Below are 18,681 nucleotides of genomic sequence, written 5' to 3'. Positions count from 1 at the left end.
CAAAGATGAAACTGGTCTAGATCTTTCCTGTGTGGGGAATCCCTGCCCTTCATCCCAGGAGTGCGGGACTTCTGGTGTTATTGGCCATTACTTCCACCCACACACCAGCAGCTGCTCCATATTTAGGATGTGTTAGATGGTGGTAAAACGATCACATTCTCACTCATTGTGGCCCCTACCCTCCATAGAGAAGACCTACAACCCACTCCCTACCTTCTTGTCACGGGCCTTCATTTCTTTTCCTTCAGAACATTTATTTTCTAATTAAAAACCAAAGCTTTCTCAGCTAACCATCTTCTTGTCTCACAAAAACATAAGCACCAAGAACATAGGAACTTGTTTCTTTCATGCCTACGTTACCTATGGCCCAGAGTGGCTTAAATATTTGTGCTAAATTGTATTGTCAGCCTACACTTCCTGACATAGTGTTGAAAAATGAACATCAAGAGCATTGTCTCTGAGCAAGAAGGGCTTCACTGAGGGGCGCCTGGGTGGCTCGGTTAGGCATCTGACTTCGGCTCAGGTCATGATCTTACGGTTCGTGGGTTCGAGCCCCACGTCGGGCTCTGTGCTGACAGCTCAGCGCCTGGAGCCTGCTTCGGATTCTGTATCTCCCTCTCTCTCTCTGCACCTCCCCGGCTCACGCCCTGTCTCTCAAAAATGAATAAACATTAGAAAAAAAAAAGAAGGGCTTCACTGGAAGAGGGATCTTGACTGTCACTTTTGGAGTTTGTGTTCTTCGACAATTTCCCTAAATTTGTAAGCATTGCTCCTAAAAGAAATAATAGTCTTACATATTTTGCTAAAGAGTATGTGATTTGAAATATATATACTTTAAGTGAGGTAGTTTACAGAAGTGTCCAATACACTGTAGGGAGTATTTCAGTATTTAAATAACAAGAAAGGTAAGGTGTTCCAGATGACTGAGAGCTGGCCTAGTACTCCATGCAAGGCCTAGACCGTTGAAAAGTATCTCATATGTCCATCATCAGACACAGATACCTTGTAACCATTTTCCATCAAGATAAAACAAAAGTATTCTATAACCAAATCCCTAACATGACAATAGAGAACAGATCCCAAAGAAATAACCAAAATGACCTTCTATTCACTAATATGATTTCTGCTTCTTACAAATTAGGTTTACCATCAAGCCATTCTTTCTGCCTTCTATGTAAGAATTACTGTGATTATTTATGATTGAATTAAGTTCATTCTCTCAAAGCCCCAATACAGAAAAACGTCTTCCTTTCTTAAACAGCAATCAAATAATCTACCACAAGTCAAATTCCAATGAGAATTCCTTTTAATCAAGTGTGCTGATACTGTTGTTACACAGCACGGTTATTTATGGCTTATGGTCATACTTATTTCTAGATTTCACATACTCTTGTCTTTGACTATAGATGCGATACTAGTGGTCTTGGGCAAAATGCAACTGAAAACGACGTAAGTTTGAGGTTTTATGAACAAATGAAAAACTAGTTTTATCACAAAAATTCTAAGTATAAAAGAATTTTTAAATATTTTCCTAAGGAAAAAAATACTCAAATTTATATGCACACAATAATACTGACTTAAAAAAAATTTTTTTTTTTAATTTATTTTTGACAGAGACAGAGTGCGAGCATGAGCAGGGGAGGGGCAGAGAGAGAGGGAGACACAGAATCCGAAGCAGGCTCCAGGCTCTGAGCTGTCAGCACAGAGCCCGACGCCGGGCTCGAGCTCATGAACTGTGAGATCATGACCTGGGCCGTAGTTGGACACCTAACCGACTGAGCCACCCAGGCGCCTCAATAATATTGACTTATAATATATAACGATTAAGTGAAGAAAATTAACTGAGCCTGGGTGGCTCAGTTAAGCGTCTGACTTCGGCTCAGGTCACGATCTCGTGGTTCGTGGGTTGAGCCCGCGTGGGGCTCTGTGCTGAGAGCCGAGAGCCTGAGGCCTGTTTCAGATTCGGTGTCTCCCTCTCTCTCTGCCCCTCCCCCACTCATGCTCTGTTTCTCTCTCAAAATAAATTAAAAACAAAGTTTCTTTAAATAAACAATAAGACATTTCAATATATCCTCTCAGCATCATACCACATATTAGCATACAAGTGCCTGTGAAAATTAACCAAGTATTTCTAAGAAAAAACTATAAATGAATTCATCAAAGAAATGCACACATTTTCAATCACATACCAAGATGACTAACAATATATCGAGGGATTATGCTCCACTATGAATTACGTGAAACACCCAGAAAGAATCTGCCTGATAGGAGGAAGGTGCTGATTCTCACACGGAAGGACTGGCCCTCAGCAGTCACTGCACAAGGCCATGTAGTTTTGCCGGACTGGCCCACTACAGCTGTCACAGGGGAAACACACACACACAGTCAACCGTGGTATTAACAGAAAAGGGTGTTTACTATACACATTAGACCTTATATGAGTAAAATGTAGGAAAGAAGGGGGTGGCACTTCAGAGAACATTCTCAACCACAGCAGCCTAAATTTGTGGATACCTGAGAGCTTGCTGGAAATTTTAACCCCTGCCGGGTCTCTGATGTAGAACTTTGGACACAACTGTAGAAGCCTACTGCTGGGATCAAATGGAAGTCAAGCACTTGGTGGTGGTTTTGAGATTATTCTTGATTCTCAGGGGAAAAAAAAAAAGAATGAGGAAAACAGGCTGGAAGCAGGTGTCCATGAAGTCCTATGCTTCTACCTGCATCTATACAGGTGGCTGAAAAACGTGCCTAACCCTATTTCACTTCTGTGTTCCAAGCTTCATGTAGGTTAGGCTTTAGTGAATTCTAACACGGATACATAAATGCAACAGATACTGGAAAACATACTTCACATTACTGACTTTGACATTAACAGCATCAAGGAGGGGTCATCTCCAACTCTAGATTTATTATTGTTCTACCTCACACAGACCTTTATTCTTAATGTAACTCTATACTCCAAATCCCAGCCACAAGCAATGACAAATTCACGAGACTGTATGATGAACTTTGCATATTGACAACTATATGGTAAGTTGGTAAGGAAAGGAAAGGAAAGGAAAGTTGGTAAGGAAAACAGAAAGAAGCTCTTTAGGTCAATGAAAGGGGAACTCTGTGTTAATAAAGAAATGTAGAATATAGAAAATTATTTCTATAATATGCTAAAGCATATTGAGTACATGCCCCACAGGAGGACTCTAGGGAAAAGGAAGAAAGTGTTATTTTTCAATGTTCCTCTCCTTACAGAACTTAAAAATCATATAAAAATTAAACCTACTTGCATATTAGAAATACACTTCAATAACCCATGGATCCAACAGACTTCAAAATAAGAACACAATAATATTACTCGGGAAAAAAATTACTTACTAAACTTAGGAACTCTTGCTTAAAGAGTACCTACTTAATTATCTCACTTCAATATCTGCTTTCAAAGGTAAGTAGAAATCCACAGTGCAGAGAATCACTTTACAAATGAATCCTTTGGGCGCCTGAGTTAGTCAAGCATCCAACTTGATTTTGACTCAGGTCATGACCTCATGGTTGTGAGATCGACCCCCACATCCATCCACGCTGGGCATGTAGCCTCCTTAAAATTCTCTCTCCCTCTCCCTCTGCCCCTCCCCCACCACATGGGCGCATGCTCTCTCTCAAGAGAATGAATCCTTGATAAAGACCATACAGTATAACGATTATAACATTTCTTTCATGTTGTGAATTTTCAGAAGTATTATACATGAAGGTTCAAAGAGCTTACCCATATCACTTGAGTATGATTTTTTTCCCATATAACTTTCATACCACCTTGAAAATATCTGCAAAAATTACAAAGTTTTTATTTTTTAGTTATACAGGATGAATCTGGGGAATGAGATGTTTAGTGATGGCGGGCAAGTGAAGGTTTCCCACGTTGTTTATTACCAATAGAATTCTCTCCACTGTGACTTTTGGTAAATTCTGAAGGAAACAGGACAACTGAAGGCTTTCTTGCGTTCTGTACATTTCTACAATTCCTCTCCAGTGTGCATTCTTATGTGTCCATGAGAGATTATGCAACAAATCTTTTGCTTTCTCACATTCCTTATGTTCATAGGAAAATAGGAAAAAGTTTTACCACATACATTTCTCTCATGTATGAGTTCTTTCATGATTTCGTAAGGAATTTGTAAGACTGAAGGTTTTACTACAAGTTTTACATTGATAAGGTTTCTCTCCAGTGTGAGTTCTTTCATGTGTTCGTAACGAACTGGGAGAAATAAATGCTTTTTTACATTTCTTACATTTATAAGGCCCATCTCCAGTGTGGATTACCATGTGCGATCGAACACCTGAGCGAAAAATGAAGCCTTTCCCACATTCCTTACATTCATAGGGCTTTTCTCCAGTGTGAGTTCTTTCATGTTTTTGAACATAATAGTGACTGCTGAAGGCCTTACCACATAGTTTACATTCGTAGCGTTTATCATCAGTATGAGATCTCTCATGTTTGCGTAAGTTACTGGAGTACCTGAAGACTTTACCACATTCTGCACATTCATAGGGCTTTTCTGCGCTATGCGTCTTTTCGTGTATCCGAAAGGACTGGGGACAACTGAAAGCTCTTCCACACTGCTTACATTCATATGGTTTTACTCCAGTGTGAGTTCTTTCATGAATTCGAAAATAATTGGGACAACTAAAAGCTTTCCCACATTCCTTACACTTATAAGGTTTCTCCCCCGTATGAGTTCTTTCATGATTTCGAAGGGAACTGGGATAACGAAAAGCCTTACCACATTCCTTACATTCGTGAGGCTTCGTGGCAGTATGAATTCTTCTGTGTTTTCCAAGGGACCTGGGAGAGCTGAAAGCTTTACCACATTCCTTACATTCATACGGCTTTACTCCACTGTGTGTCATTTCATGACTACGACAGTTTTTGGGACACCTGAAGGCTTTCCCACACTCCTTACATTTATAAAGCCCATCTCCATTGTGCTTGATCACGGGTCTTCGAAATTTGGTGACAGAATGCAAGGCTCTCCCACCTTCTTTACGTTCATAGAGTTTCTCCCCATTATGACTTCTCTCATGCTTATGTAAATTACTTGAGTAACTGAAGGTTTTACCACATTTTGTACATTCCTTGGGCTTTTTTGCACTGTGTATCCTTTCGTGTATTCGAAAGGACCTGACACAACTGAAAGCTTTACCACATTGCTTACATTCACTAGATTTCTCTCCGATATGAGTCCTTTCGTGTTTACGTAAGTTACTTGAATAACTAAAGGTTTTACCGCATTCTGTACATTTGTAGGGCTTTTCCCCACTGTGTGCCCTTTGATGAATTTGAAAGTAATTGCGACAAATGAAAGCTTTCCCACAGTGCTTGCATTCATAGGGTCTCTGTCCAGCGTGCGACCTTTCGTGCATTCGAATGGATTGGCGATGCTTGAAGGATTTCCCACAACGCTTGCATTTATAAGGCTTCTCTTCACCTTCTTGATACTCACATAGTTTGTGTCCAGCGTGAGATCTCAGGTGCTTGTTCAAAGATGAATGATGCATGAACACCTGTCCGCACAAAGGCCACTTACCTAGTTTTATTCCAGTAGGAGTTCTCTTCTTCGGATTCTGATTTGGAATCTGGCCGAAGATTCCTTCATACTGGCTACATTCTTTACATTTACAGAGTCTTCCTACCATTTGACTGCTGTAAAAAATGAGAAGCATATTACTAATAGCTTGGTTATTAATGAGCTTATATTTATTAATAACTATGACAGTGACTTGTTACCATCAAGGAAACTGTAGGTTTTCTGCAGATTTTGATTGTTTGAAAGCGAACGTACCAAAAGCTCTGCAACAGGGCTCCACCTTAGCTGTTATCAAAACAGTAATACTCATAAATGGTATTTCTATACGCTGTTTCCAGGCGTACCATCTTTCGAAACCTGTACATCTCGGCCACATGTGGGAAAAAACTACTGATGAAAATAGCCTATGGATCAATGGATTTAAATAAATCCAGGCTAATTTATTTGTTTGGTTTTAAAATTTTACGGGGGCACCTGGCTGGCTTAGTTGGTAGAGCATCTGACTCCTGATCTTGGGGTCACGAGTTCGAGCCCCACACTGGGTGTAGCGATCATGTAAATAAATAAAACTTAAAAATAAAATTTCATCACATCTCTAGATTCTCTTGTTTTCCCACGTGAATGCTACTCACATTAGATGTGTCCCATGATTCTCATCCTGATCTTCGCTGTCATAGACTTCCCATTTTTCTTCTGAAATACATACTAGGAAAAAGCATTATAAATTATAAAAATTTATAGAATTGCTAGATTCTAGGTCCATGATAAGTTATGATCATGGCAGGTTTATTAACAAAACATTCCCTTTCCATTTTTTCCCTTAAAATAGCACTGAGGAGCAAGTTACACTGGATCTCTAATTGACTTAGTAAGCAAGAAATGTCGTCGTCCCTACCTATTGAGGCCAGGTTCCTGAAGGTTTCCTGCATCACATCTCTGTAGAGTTTCTTCTGGGATGGATCCAGGAGGGCCCACTCCTCCATGGTGAACTTCACAGTCACATCCTCAAAGGCCACCGAGTCCTAAATAATCCCATATATGTACATAGGATGGATGAGACAGACCCCTGAAGACCTATACTCAATTTATAAGAAGTTCCATATGACTCCCAGAGCCTAAGTGACCGGGGGGGACAAAGGTATTTCTTTCCTTTCTGCTCCAAAGGTGGGACAGATGATAGGGTTCTCTCACTCCTGATACCAAATATGTGGTACCTGTTCCAAAGCCACTTCTCCAATTCTATGTCACTAAAAAGGTGTCCAATTCTAACACAAACTACCCAGAGTTTAAGTCAGACTCATAGTTTAAAAAGCAGTCCCACACACTGTCCCTATTTGAGATACAAGCTATAAATGGGGAGCCCAGTTTACTATTTCTACAGGAAACTACAAATTCACAGATTCCCTCCACACTCTGCCCTGTTTGGTAATTTACTGAAATGATTTTGAGGAGCTTAGCAAAATGCTTTATTTACCATTACCAGTTTACTATAAATCATACAAATAAGGAACAGGCAAAAGGTGCAATACATAGGACAAGTTAAGGCAATGGTAAGGGGAATGGAGATGGGGGGTGGGGCATCCAAAGCACCCACCCCCACTATGGACATGCCAACCTTCCAGCACCTGGATTGATTCACCAACACAGAAACCGTCAGAATCCTGTCTTTAAGAATTTTGATGGAGGTTTCATTACATGGATTCAATTTATTAAATCACTGGACACTGGTAATTAACTCAGCCTCTAGCCCCTATCTTATACCCAGAAGCTGGGACCCGCAGCCCAACTTTCTAAAGTTTTAATCAAAGTTGGCTATTTCAGGTGTCCAAAACCCCACCATAAAACCTCACTAAACAAAACACATTCTGGGGCGCCTGGGTGGCTCAGTCAGTTGAGCGCCAGACTTCGGCTCAGGTCATGACCTCACAGTTTGTGGGTTCGAGCCCTGCGTCGGGCTCTGTGCTGACAGCTCAGAGCCTGGAGCCTGAGTTGGATTCTGTGTTTCCCTCTCTCTCTGTGCCCCTTCGTGGCTCACACACTGTCTATCTCTCTCTCAAAAATAAACATTAGAAAAAAATGTAAAAACACACACATTCTTTCACCATTAACACTCAAGTAATCTCAAGGGCTTCAAGAGATTTTGCTAGGAACCGAGGACACTTACCACACATCTTTCTCATTGTATCACAGTAAGTCAAGCCCAGGGACAAAGGCTCACTGAAAGACTGAGAGCAAATCCCTGAGGTAAGAGAATGTTTCCCCACTGACCCCATGTGCCTCTACATTAACTGGGATCTTGTTTAATATAAGTGTACCACCAGGGCGCCTGGGTGGCTCAGTCGGTTGAGCGTCCGACTTTGGCTCAGGTCATGATCTCGCAGTCTGTGAGTTCGAGCCCCGCATCGGGCTCTGTGCTGACAGCTCAGAGCCTGGAGCCTGTTTCGGATTCTGTGTCTCCCTCTCTCTCTGACCCTCCCCCATTCATGCTCTGTCTCTGTCTCAAAAATAAATAAACATTAAAAAAAAAATTAAAAATATATATATATAAGTGTACCACCTTAAAAGAACTACATGCTTTCCGGTAACCTCAGAACAAAGGCAAGAATGTCCTCTCTCACTACACTTAGACAATCTTGTACTGGAATTCTTAGCTAATGCATTCAGACAAGGGGAATAAAAGGTAAATAACAAAAAATAATACGCATACATTTGGAGAAGCAAGAAATAAAACTGTCTTTGTGTCATATGACAAGATTGTCAATTGAGAAAATGTCAAAAAATTCCAAATAACAAAGAAAACCCCATGAACTGAGAAGAGAAAAACTAAAAGATAAAAAGTTAGTATAGAAAAGGCAACTGCTTTTCTGTAGATCTACACAAATACAATGAACACATCTTTGACAAAGAACCAAAGTTAACTCCATGGGAAACAGTCTTTTCAACAAATAATGTCAAAAAAAACTGGACATGTGCATACAAAAAAACAAATCTACAAACTGTACACCTTTCACAAAAATTAACTCAAATTTGATCACAGATTTTAGGGTATATTGTAGAATTTTAACACTCCTAAAAGATTAAGATAGAAAATCCTGGTGATGTAGTATTTGGTGATTAATTTTTAAGAAAACAAGAGCAGGGGCACCTGGCTGGCTTAGTCAGTGGAGTATGCAACTCTTGATCTCAGGGTAGTGAGTTTGAGCCTCATGTTGGGTGTAGAGATTATTTAAAAAAGAAAAAAAAGCAAGATTTAAGAAAGAAGAAAATACCTTGGACTTCATTACAATGAAAAGCTACTTAGTGAAACAAGTTAACAGAATGAAAACACAAGCAATAATCTGGCAGAAAATCTTTGGAAGTCACTTATCTGATAAGGGACTGGCATCAAACACTAACATTAAAAACACTTAGAACTGGGGCGCCTGGGTGGCTCAGTTGGTTGAGCATCCAACTTCGGCTCAGGTCATGATCTCACGTTCCGTGAGTTCGAACCCCGCGTCGGGCTCTGTGCTGACAGCTCGGAGCCTGGAGCCTGTTTTGGATTCTGTCTCCCTCTCTCTCTGACCCTCCCCCATTCATGCTCTGTCTCTCTCTGTCTCAAAAATAAATAAACATTAAAAAAAAAAAAAACACCTAGAACACCAAACAATTGGAAAAATGGAAAGCAACAGGTGACCTCATTCATTGCTGGTGGAAACAGAAAATGATATACCTACTTTGGAAGAAAGGCAATTTCTTAACCCTAAGGCCACATTTACCAGACTATGTAGCAATTATACATTTCAAATATACATAAAGGAGCTGAAAACTTAGGTTCATAAAAACCCTACATGTAAATGTTTATAGGAGCTTTATGCATACTTGTCATGACTTACATGCAACCAAGATAATTTCAATAGGCGAACTGATAGAAAATATCACTGGTGCATCCACAGGATGAAATCTTCTTCAGTGATGAAAGAAATGAGCTCATCAAGCCAAAAGACATGAGGAAAATTTTAAATCATATTTCTTTTTTTTTTTAAGTTTATTCAGTTTTGAGAGAGAGACAGAGACAGAGACAGAGCGTGAGCAGGGGAGGGGCAGAGAGGGAGACACAGACTCTGAAGCAGGCTCCAGGCTCTGTTCTGTTAGCACAGAGCCCGACGTGAGGCTCAAACCCACGAACTGTGAGATCATGACCTGGGCTGAAGCTGGACGCTTAACCGACTGAGCCACCCAGACGCCCCTTAAGTCATATTTCTAAGTGCAGGAAAACCATATGACAAGGTTACACACTGAATGATTCCAAGGGAATCACATTTCAGAAAAGAGAAAATTAAAAGTCATTAAAAGATCTCTGGTTACCAGGATATGGGGTGGGAGGGAGGGAGGAATGATGAGGTAGGGAATAGGAGATTTTCAGAAGAGTGAAAGTATTCTATATGATACAGAAATGATGGAGACACATCATTTCACATTAGCTAAAGACCTGAGACTATATGACACAGCATCAACCTTAATTGTAAAATAAGGACTTTCATGCATCAAAGTTGGTTCAACAAATGGAACAAGGGTATTACAACAATACAAAATATAAAATATAGGAAAAACCTTGTCAAGGCAGAGGGATTATGTGGGAAGCCTCTGTATTTTCTGATTAAATTTTCTGTTAAAATTCTCTTAAAGTTAAAAAAGTCTACTAGGAAAAGAAAAAGACAGACACATTAATATTCACACCGGATAACTGATCCATGAGAAGCATAGACCATCTTTCATTGAATGAATTTCAACTTATTTCAGTAAGCCATTACGGTGCTCTATGAAGCCTGCACCGAGACTTGGAAGGGAGGAGAAACCACTTCCACTCAATGCCTTGTTAGAGCACCCAGCACAGTATACTTTGAGAAATGAAATGTCTGTCTTTGTTACTGTCAGTAACATCTTGACTCAGACCTAGATAAGTGTCCTGGCAAGGTCTTGTATTCTGGCCTTAGTATATGTAGGGACAAGTGTTACTTTGATTTACACTGGGGATGGGGGAGGCATAAGATTCCTAGAATCTTTTCACCTCAAAGGGGCAACTCAGAGAATCACTCAAGACTAGTCAACAGATGAAGATAATGTCTTGTTGCCTGGTGCTAAAATGACTACTGGATGTGTGGTCAGTAGTAATGACCACTGGGTCCAGTTATTAGTGAGACATCCCAATTAAGACATAAAAAGCAACAACTCTGGGGCGCCTGGGTGGCTCAGTTGGTTGAGTGTCCAGCTTCAGCCCAGGTCATGATCTCACGGTTCATGAGTTCAAGCCCCGTGTTGGACTCTGTGCTGACAGTGCGGAGCCTACTTAGGATTCTCTCTCTCTCTCTTTCACTCTCACTCTCTCTCTAAATTAATTAATTAATTAATTAAAAAAAAAAAAAGGAGCAATTCTGCCTATGCTCCACCATGTACAAATGTGGTGATGTCATACCTAAAGTCTACGGACTACCATTGCTTTTCACTCAGGTACTCCTATGGAGCATCTGGGGGAGGTCAGGGGCCTGGGAAAGGGAGGGGTTTATTTCAGTACTAAGACATCTTGCAAGAGATGGAGCAGAGAATAGGTCACCCCCTCCCGCAGGTGGCTATCTCATAGGTCCAAGGTTTGCCCCATAATGTCTCAAGCTGGTAACAGAGCAGGCCTTTTCCAAGGCCATCATGGGTAATTCCAGGAGGTGTGAGAGGAGGCCAATGAATCATCTACAGTGAAGAAGTGTCTGTGGGCACGACCAGGAGTGCCAGTTCAATGGCAATTTGAAAACCTCCAGCCTTTTGAGGTACAGGTGCCCATTTGTAAATAACAGCGTAAATGGGTTCAAGTAAAATTTGTAAACAAGGAATATGTTACTTCCGGAACAACAAAAGAACATCGTTGAGGTTGGGGGTATTGCTAGGGAGAACAGCTATTTCCTCATGATGTTAGAGAAGGAGCAGGTGTCAGATGATCAAATAATTTCCGGTACAATAACATGGTTGACCAGGCCTCACATTTTATGCATGACAATGTCCCATCCAAAGTTTGCTAGCTCCTTTTCTCAATATTTGTCTGTCTAGTCTGTTCTCAGAGGAGGAGGAGGAGTTCATTAACATGACGTGACACCTGTGTTCTTGTAGAAACAAGGATGCAGTTCAGATCTTGCCTACAATTGTGTGGGAAGGCAAAGCTGTTGAAGATCCATGAGGATAACCCAGTAAAGGTATATTACGTCCCTTCAAAGTGAAGGCAACTGCTCTTGAGATAAACACTGAACAGAACAGACCCAGCCAAATCTGTGACAGCAAGTTTACCCAGTTGTTGATTGGCTGAGTCAGTAATTTCCATAAAGTTGGAGACTGGATATAGACCTCTGTTGGGCGTGACCACATTTACGAGGTTACAGTAATCCACTGTGAGGTGTCATTCATTCATTCCAGATAAGAATAGGTCAAATTCAGCTGTTCAAAGGAGAAGCACTGGGAATAATCAGCCCCTCGCTAAACAGGTTTTATATGTGGTTTCATTCCTTCAAGGGCCTGAGCAATTTATGTTGAGCCATATTAACTACTCAATTTAGAGGGCACAGTCCGTGAGGTCCCATTTTGTCAAGATAATTTATAAGTGCCAATGGCTTTATTTAATTTTAATTTATGAATCATTGGTTCGGAGCTTCCTAGATCACTCTGGGTTCTTTTAGAACAACCAGGGCTATGTCCATGGAGGATTTCGACAAGACCACAGTTCTGACGGTCAAGAAGAAAGAGCTGTGCTGTTTTTCCCCTATATCCTATTCAGTGACTGCCATGAGACCATCAGGGGTACCCTGCTTAAATGGGAGTGGGATCCCAGGTATAGCTATAATTTGAGACCTAGTATGGACTGACTGCTTAAAGGTTCTTGAGTTAGTGCATTACATTAGATAGCAAAATTGATCCAGAACTTATGTTATAGAGGCTGAAAAGCCAAGCAGTGAATTCTTACCTATTCTGTTGTATAAATTCTTTTTGTACATTTTGGATTTCCAATTCAGTCAAATTGTGGTCCTTTGTTTCAGTACTTTATCTATTAGTCCCTTCCTCGAGCATCCCTCTTTTGTTTTCTTTGTCCCTGGATATACTTTGGCAGAGGGGGTGCCTTTCTACCCTGGTGTTTATAAACGGTTTCCTCCTGAGAGTCTCAAATCAGTGCCATCAGGGTTAGGAGCCTTCCCCATGATAACTGGTTGCTTTCATGGGTTTAAGGACAAGGAGCTTAAGTCAGCTTTGAACCAATTCCATTGCTGTGTCAAAGGGTGCCATGGATGCTGTCCTCTCAAATCCGCAGAGTCAGGATATTTCTTGCAGAAGAGGCAGGGGCAGGAGCAGCAGAGGTACTCAAAGGTCCCATTCAACCATCTGGTATTCGGAGTGTGGACTCAGCCCACCACTTACTGGCTGCCTTTCACCCTCTCTTCTTTCTCTTTCCAAATGTCTGCTCTCCCAGGAGTAAACGCTGAATGAGGCTACCTCTTTCCACAGGGTATACAGGGGCCAACCCAGCCTCTGTCACAGCTTCACTCTAACACAGGGAGAGAAACCAGCAAAGACATTGACCCAGGACCACTTTAAGGAGGGCCCCAATCCGACAGTCCTGCTCCCAAAAGCCTAGAAATTCTCACAACTGCCAACTCTGGTTGGCTCAGTCTAGAACTGAGGCTTGCTGGGTCACCGACGCAGCACAGGACAGCACAGGTCACAGCACGAGCTCACCAGCCCCCGGCAGTACATGCCACCATCAGGGAGCAGAGCTGGTGAGCAACTTACAGCAAGAGAAGACAGACCCATGGAATGGTGGTCACATGTGGACACGCTGCTCACGGTGCCAACTGTTATGGTACCTGCCGAGAAGTGGTTCAGAAATTGAGGCGAATGGCGATGCAGCCCCAACAACACTGTACACAGACACCCAGACAGTCGGAAAAGGCTTAGGACTCACATAACAGAGGTCTCAGGGCAAGGCTGCCTGTTAAGGCAGCTCTGAAATGGCTTCAGGAGAACAGCCATTCAGGAGAATGAGCCTGGCCGGGTAAGGAGTCCATTGGGGTTGGGGAGCGGGCGGGGGCAAGAGTTCTGCACACAGGCGGGGGCTTTTCTGGTTGGAATCTCCTACCTGTTCTAGAGGAGAGACCACGCAGGCTTTCTCATCAGCTCATCCAGCGGGGAGCACAAGGAGCAAGGGAGGTGGGAGTGGAGAGGGCAGGGAGAGGCTTAAGCTGTCAGCACTAAAATATCCAAAAATGCAAGGTCTGACTGCTCATTACAAGGACAAACATTGGTTAAGAAAAATATGCATTCGCAATTGCTTGTTGAGTATAAAGAAACCCTAACACGAGGCTCAAGAAATGATTAAAACTGTGTATTTGGGGGTGGCTGGGCTTCACAGTGTTGGAAGGAACTAGGATTTGTTCACAGTGATTTTCTTAAGTCACACTTCCCTATCTTACAAATTTACTTAAAAAATATAGAGAAATTTACGTATATTACACTCACAGTCTTGATTTCATTTTAACTTTTATACACAGGAAACCATTTGACAATATAACTAAACACTAAAGTTTACAAAAGTGTAAACCATACAAAATGAAAACTTTCAAATGCCTAACTGGAAGGACACAGAGTATCAGTCTGTCCTTCCCCCCTGTATCACACTCCGGGTATTTTCCAGGAGTAAGTAGCATATTACAATATTTTAGCAATTTGAGCTTAGCTCCTTCAATGCACTGGATTTTCAAATATTTACATAAACTTTGGGTAGTTTTCCTCACATCAATTGAAATAGAAATTCATTTGCTTTAGCCTGTTAAATGTCAATGTTCTTTCGGGAAAAGTGAATTCACTAACTGATCCAAAAATGAAAGATGACCTTCAGGAGCATCTGGGTGGCTCAGTCAGTGAAGTGTCCAACTTAGCTCAGGTCATGATCTCACGGTTCGTGAGTTCCAGCCCCGCGTCAGGCTCTTTGCTGTCAGTGCAGAGCCCGCTTCAGATCCTCTGCCCCTCCCGTGCGTGCTTTTTCTATCCCTCAAAAATAACATTAAAAAAATGTTTAAATGACCTTAAGAAAACTTAACTGAATGCCTCTCACATGTTGAGGTTCTCTTGCCTAAACAGAGCAGATTCTACTTAGTTCCACAATTTTCTTGCTTTCCTCACATGTTACCTCTCAATCAACTTAAGAGTTTCTGAGCCCAAGTGCCAAAGGAAACCAGAGCCAAAGGGCTGTACTGTTCAAGCAGCAAAGGAACCCAAAGGAAAGAAAGATCAGAATCAGCTCTTATGAGCAGCCTGCTTCCCATAGGATAGAAGGAAAGCCACATTCGGGAGGTTTCACATTCTAGGGGCCCCTGTTTGGCTCAGTGGGTACAGCAGGTGTCTCTTGAGCTTGGGCTCATGAGTTCAAGCCCCACTTACTTAAAAAAAAAAAAAAAAAAAAAAAAAAGTTTCCATTCTAGACTCTCCTGGTGGAGACAGAAGTCCTGAGGTGGGTCAGTCTGTGGAAAGGACACCTGAGCAGCCACGGGAATGAACTCCGGAAGCCCCACACACCCGCAGGGGAGGTACTGCTCCAGGAGGAAAAACTGGGCACCATGAACTTCCTTTTGCAGCCTCAAGGGGGGGCCAACGCTTAGGCAGACCATCCTGAAGCCTCTGCCTGCCACTGGCATTGCTTTGCACCACCAGAGATCAGAGATATTTTATTATTTTATTTTATTTTTTATTTATTCGCACCACCAGAGATATTTTAAATGACATCAACCCAGTGTTGGAACAATCCAGCAAATCACTCAAACCCAGTGTTTATGTGGAAAGGAGAGGGAAAAAAAAAAACAAAACTGTAAGGCCCTTAATAAACTGGCTCAGCAAGAAACCTCCCAAGTATGAACCGCATTCACAAAAACTAAAAAAATAATAAGACGTTAATTATTTCCATGAGAACAAACTGTTTTACAAGCTATGAATCATAGTTGAACACCACAGGTCTGCAAGTCTAAGCCTTGGAAATTCATCCCAACTCGTCCAAATCAAAGAACAGACCTCAGAATATTAGTAGCACACTCAAGGGACGGAAAAAGTAAAAAAAAAAAAATAATAATAATAATAATAATAATAATAATACCTGAGGTGTAATCCCAGAAATGTTTTTTTTGTTGTTGTTGTTGTTTTTTCTGAAATTCATTCCTTTCTTGACTCTTTGGAAATACTTCACAACTGCTTTTCGCGTTGTATGGATTAAATACGTTTTTATTCACTGAAAAATTTGAGACTAAAATTAATTTTTTAAAAATGTTTATTTATTTTTGAGAGAGACAGAGAGAGAGAGAGAGACAGAGCATGAACGGGGGAGGGTCAGAGAGAGAGGGAGACACAGAATCCGAAGCAGGCTCCAGGCTCCGAGCTGTCAGCCCAGAGCCCGACGCGGGGCTCGAACTCACGGACCGCGAGATCGTGACCTGGCTGAAGTCGGACGTTTCACCGACTCAGCCCCCCAGGCGCCCCAAGACTAAAATTAATTGAAGAAATGTTTCAAATGTGACAAACCAAGGGAGGGAGGGGCTGTGCTGTCGGCACATCACCCAGTAAAGTTTCAAAGAGGAACCGCCACCCAAAGGACTTCCCATAGGATGTCTGTGCCCAGGAAAGATCCTGGGGGGAGAGGCACAAGGATTTCATACCATGTTGTACCGGGCAGTTATTCGCTACTTTTCTATTCCGTAAAATGTCCAGGAACAAAAAACTACACCCTTTTAAAAGAGCCATCCACTGACAGCGGGAAAATGATCAACAAATGAAGTATCGGGTCTGTTTAAAACTTTTTTTTTTTTAAACATTTTATTTATTTTTGAGACAGAGAGAGAGAGGGAGCATGAACAGGGGAGGGTCAGAGAAAGAGGGAGACAGAGAACCCGAAACAGGCTCCAAGTTCTGAGCTGTCAGCACAGAGCCCGACGCGGGGCTCGAACCCACGGACCGTGAGATCATGACCTGAGCCGAAGTCGGACGCTCAACCGACTGAGCCACCCAGGCGCCCCTCGGGTCTGTTTAAAAGGCACCATAGAGAACGAATAGTTCATAATGACGCTGTGAACTGGAGGAGGGATGCGGGCCAGGAGGGATTTGGAAGTTAATTTAGGCAACGAATGCCAACCCTTGGGAGGGCTGGGCGCGGCGGCTGGGGAGGGGGGGGGCGACGGTGCCGCGACAGGCTCGTGGATTTCACGGTTTCCCCAAATTCTGGAAAACTCAGGAGAAAGCCGGTCCCCTCTGAAGAGAAAGGAGGGATTGGAGACCCCAAAGGCCATACTTAGCATCTCCCGCGCACGGACACCAGAGAGCCGGTCACGATTGCCCCCTGTCACCACGGTCACCGCACCATCTGGAGAGACGCGGAGCTGCGGGCGCGGAGCTGTCCGGAGGCTCGAAGGCCGAAGCTGCCGCGCACAGGGACCGCACAGGTCGTCGGGGTGCCGGCGGCCGGCCCAGCCCCCTGGCCACGCGCGGACGGGACTGAGGTCCGAGCGGCTCCACCAACGGATGCGCACACTTCAGAGTCGTCCGCGAGGAGGCCAGTTCACGCCACGGCCAGCTCCGGCCAGTTCCACCCAGCACTCCGCCCCCCTCTCCGGAAGCCCGGGCCTGCCCACTCACCATTTCTAGCTTTCCTGTGTCTCCCGGCGTCCTACCTACGATTTCCGAGGAAGGTCCAGGGCTCAGCAAGACAGAACCCGAGGCACAGCGACGTGGAGGACTGCAGCGCAGGCGACCCGCGATCCAAACAATGGCGGGAGCCAGAAGCCTCCCGCGGCGCGCCTGCGGAGCGTCGCCCCACCCCCTTGCCCTGACGTCTCCCCTGATTGGACAGGTTGCAAGGCCCACCCACTCCCCCCGGAGTGACAGCAGGCCAGAGGTAAGCGGTCCATGGAACGCCCGCTGCTGGGAGCCGCTCCTGCAACTGTGACCCTTCTTTGCAAGTACAGACCCTTAAAAGTCACCTGGCTCCATTTTGATCGTTGACTATTGACAGCGTTGGGGCTTCCACCCGATGCTTCCCCATCCTTATTTCATAGTTTAAAAAGCCTATTGCCTTCCAAGCCTATTGGCTGGGATGGAAAATTGGAGCCCCAGTCTCAGCTGGGGGCAGGGACTCTTTGAAAGACCAACCACAGTTGTAAGAGGCATTGACTAAATTCTCAGGTGTACGTTTTACACTGAAAGAAAATTTATTCTTAGGTCATTGTTTGAATGTATACTTAGAGAACTTTGATATATAAAAGGCTAGAATACCCCATAAGGTAATTCGGTTACTGTTTTAACTGATATAACAAGAAACAAGAAAAAGTTATGTAAACATGGGACGTTCTTGGAAAGTATTAATATGCTGAAGAGATTGGATTGCAAAACTCTTTTTTTAATTTAAAAAGTGCTTATTTTAATTTTTTTAATGTTTATTTATTTTTGAGAGAGAGAGACAGAGTGTGAGCAGGGAGGGGCGGAGAGAGAAGGAGACACAGAATCGGAAGCAGGCTTCAGGCTCTGAGCTGTCAGCACAGAGCCAGACGTGGGGCTCGTTCTCACTAACCGCCAGACCATGACCTGAGCTGAAGTGGGAAGTTTAACCGACTGAGCCACCCAGGCGCCCCTAGAAAGCAAAACTCTTAATGCATATATCCACTTATTTGAACAAACTTAGGGTGGGCATTTCTCTTTTTTAAATCATTTTATTTTTACATACACCGAATATTTAAAATGTGCATGTTTGTCATTGTCCAGACAAAAAATTGGATGTGAGAATGAAAAAAATAAAAAAAATTAAAAAAAATAATTTTATGTTATTTTTTATCATGATAAATGTACTCTTTTATCCCTATCCCTTATTTACCCCATTCCTCCACCCATCTCACCTCTGATAATTATCAATTAATTCTTTATACTTAAGAGTCTGTTTCTTGGTTTGCTTCTCTCTCTCTTTCCCCTCTGCTTGTTTTGTCTGTTAAATTCCACATATGAATGAAATCATATGGTATTCGTCTTTCTCTGACTGACTTATTTCACTTAGCATTATACTCTC

The 18,681-nt window shown here is 42.7% G+C and overlaps 1 protein-coding gene across 8 annotated transcripts in view; it reads right to left on the bottom strand.

Annotated features, from left to right (window-relative positions):
* LOC106983941 (zinc finger protein 709-like) overlaps positions 1 to 16,454 on the bottom strand; it is a 33,553-nt gene extending 17,099 nt beyond the window's left edge. For 3 of the 8 annotated variants that reach the window (XM_053219859.1, XM_053219860.1, XM_053219858.1), the window contains exons 1-4: positions 15,733 to 16,454; positions 6,472 to 6,598; positions 6,209 to 6,281; positions 5,577 to 5,692 (exon numbers count right to left, since the gene is read on the bottom strand). In XM_053219859.1, coding sequence (XP_053075834.1) covers positions 5,577 to 5,692; positions 6,209 to 6,281; positions 6,472 to 6,598; positions 15,733 to 15,792 — 376 coding nt within the window. In that variant the 5' untranslated portion in view covers positions 15,793 to 16,454. Of the gene's footprint in view, positions 1 to 3,166; positions 5,693 to 6,208; positions 6,282 to 6,471; positions 6,599 to 15,732 lie in introns of those variants that run through there. The other 5 variants (XR_008297262.1, XM_053219862.1, XM_053219861.1 and 2 more) reach the window with 5 other exon arrangements.
* Between the last annotated feature and the right edge of the window lie 2,227 nt (positions 16,455 to 18,681).

Source organism: Acinonyx jubatus, chromosome A2 (assembly GCF_027475565.1).
Source record: "Acinonyx jubatus isolate Ajub_Pintada_27869175 chromosome A2, VMU_Ajub_asm_v1.0, whole genome shotgun sequence".
Lineage (NCBI taxonomy): Eukaryota > Metazoa > Chordata > Mammalia > Carnivora > Felidae > Acinonyx > Acinonyx jubatus.
The sequence above is the reverse complement of the archived record's forward strand: the minus strand, read 5'-3'. Positions and strand labels throughout refer to the sequence as shown.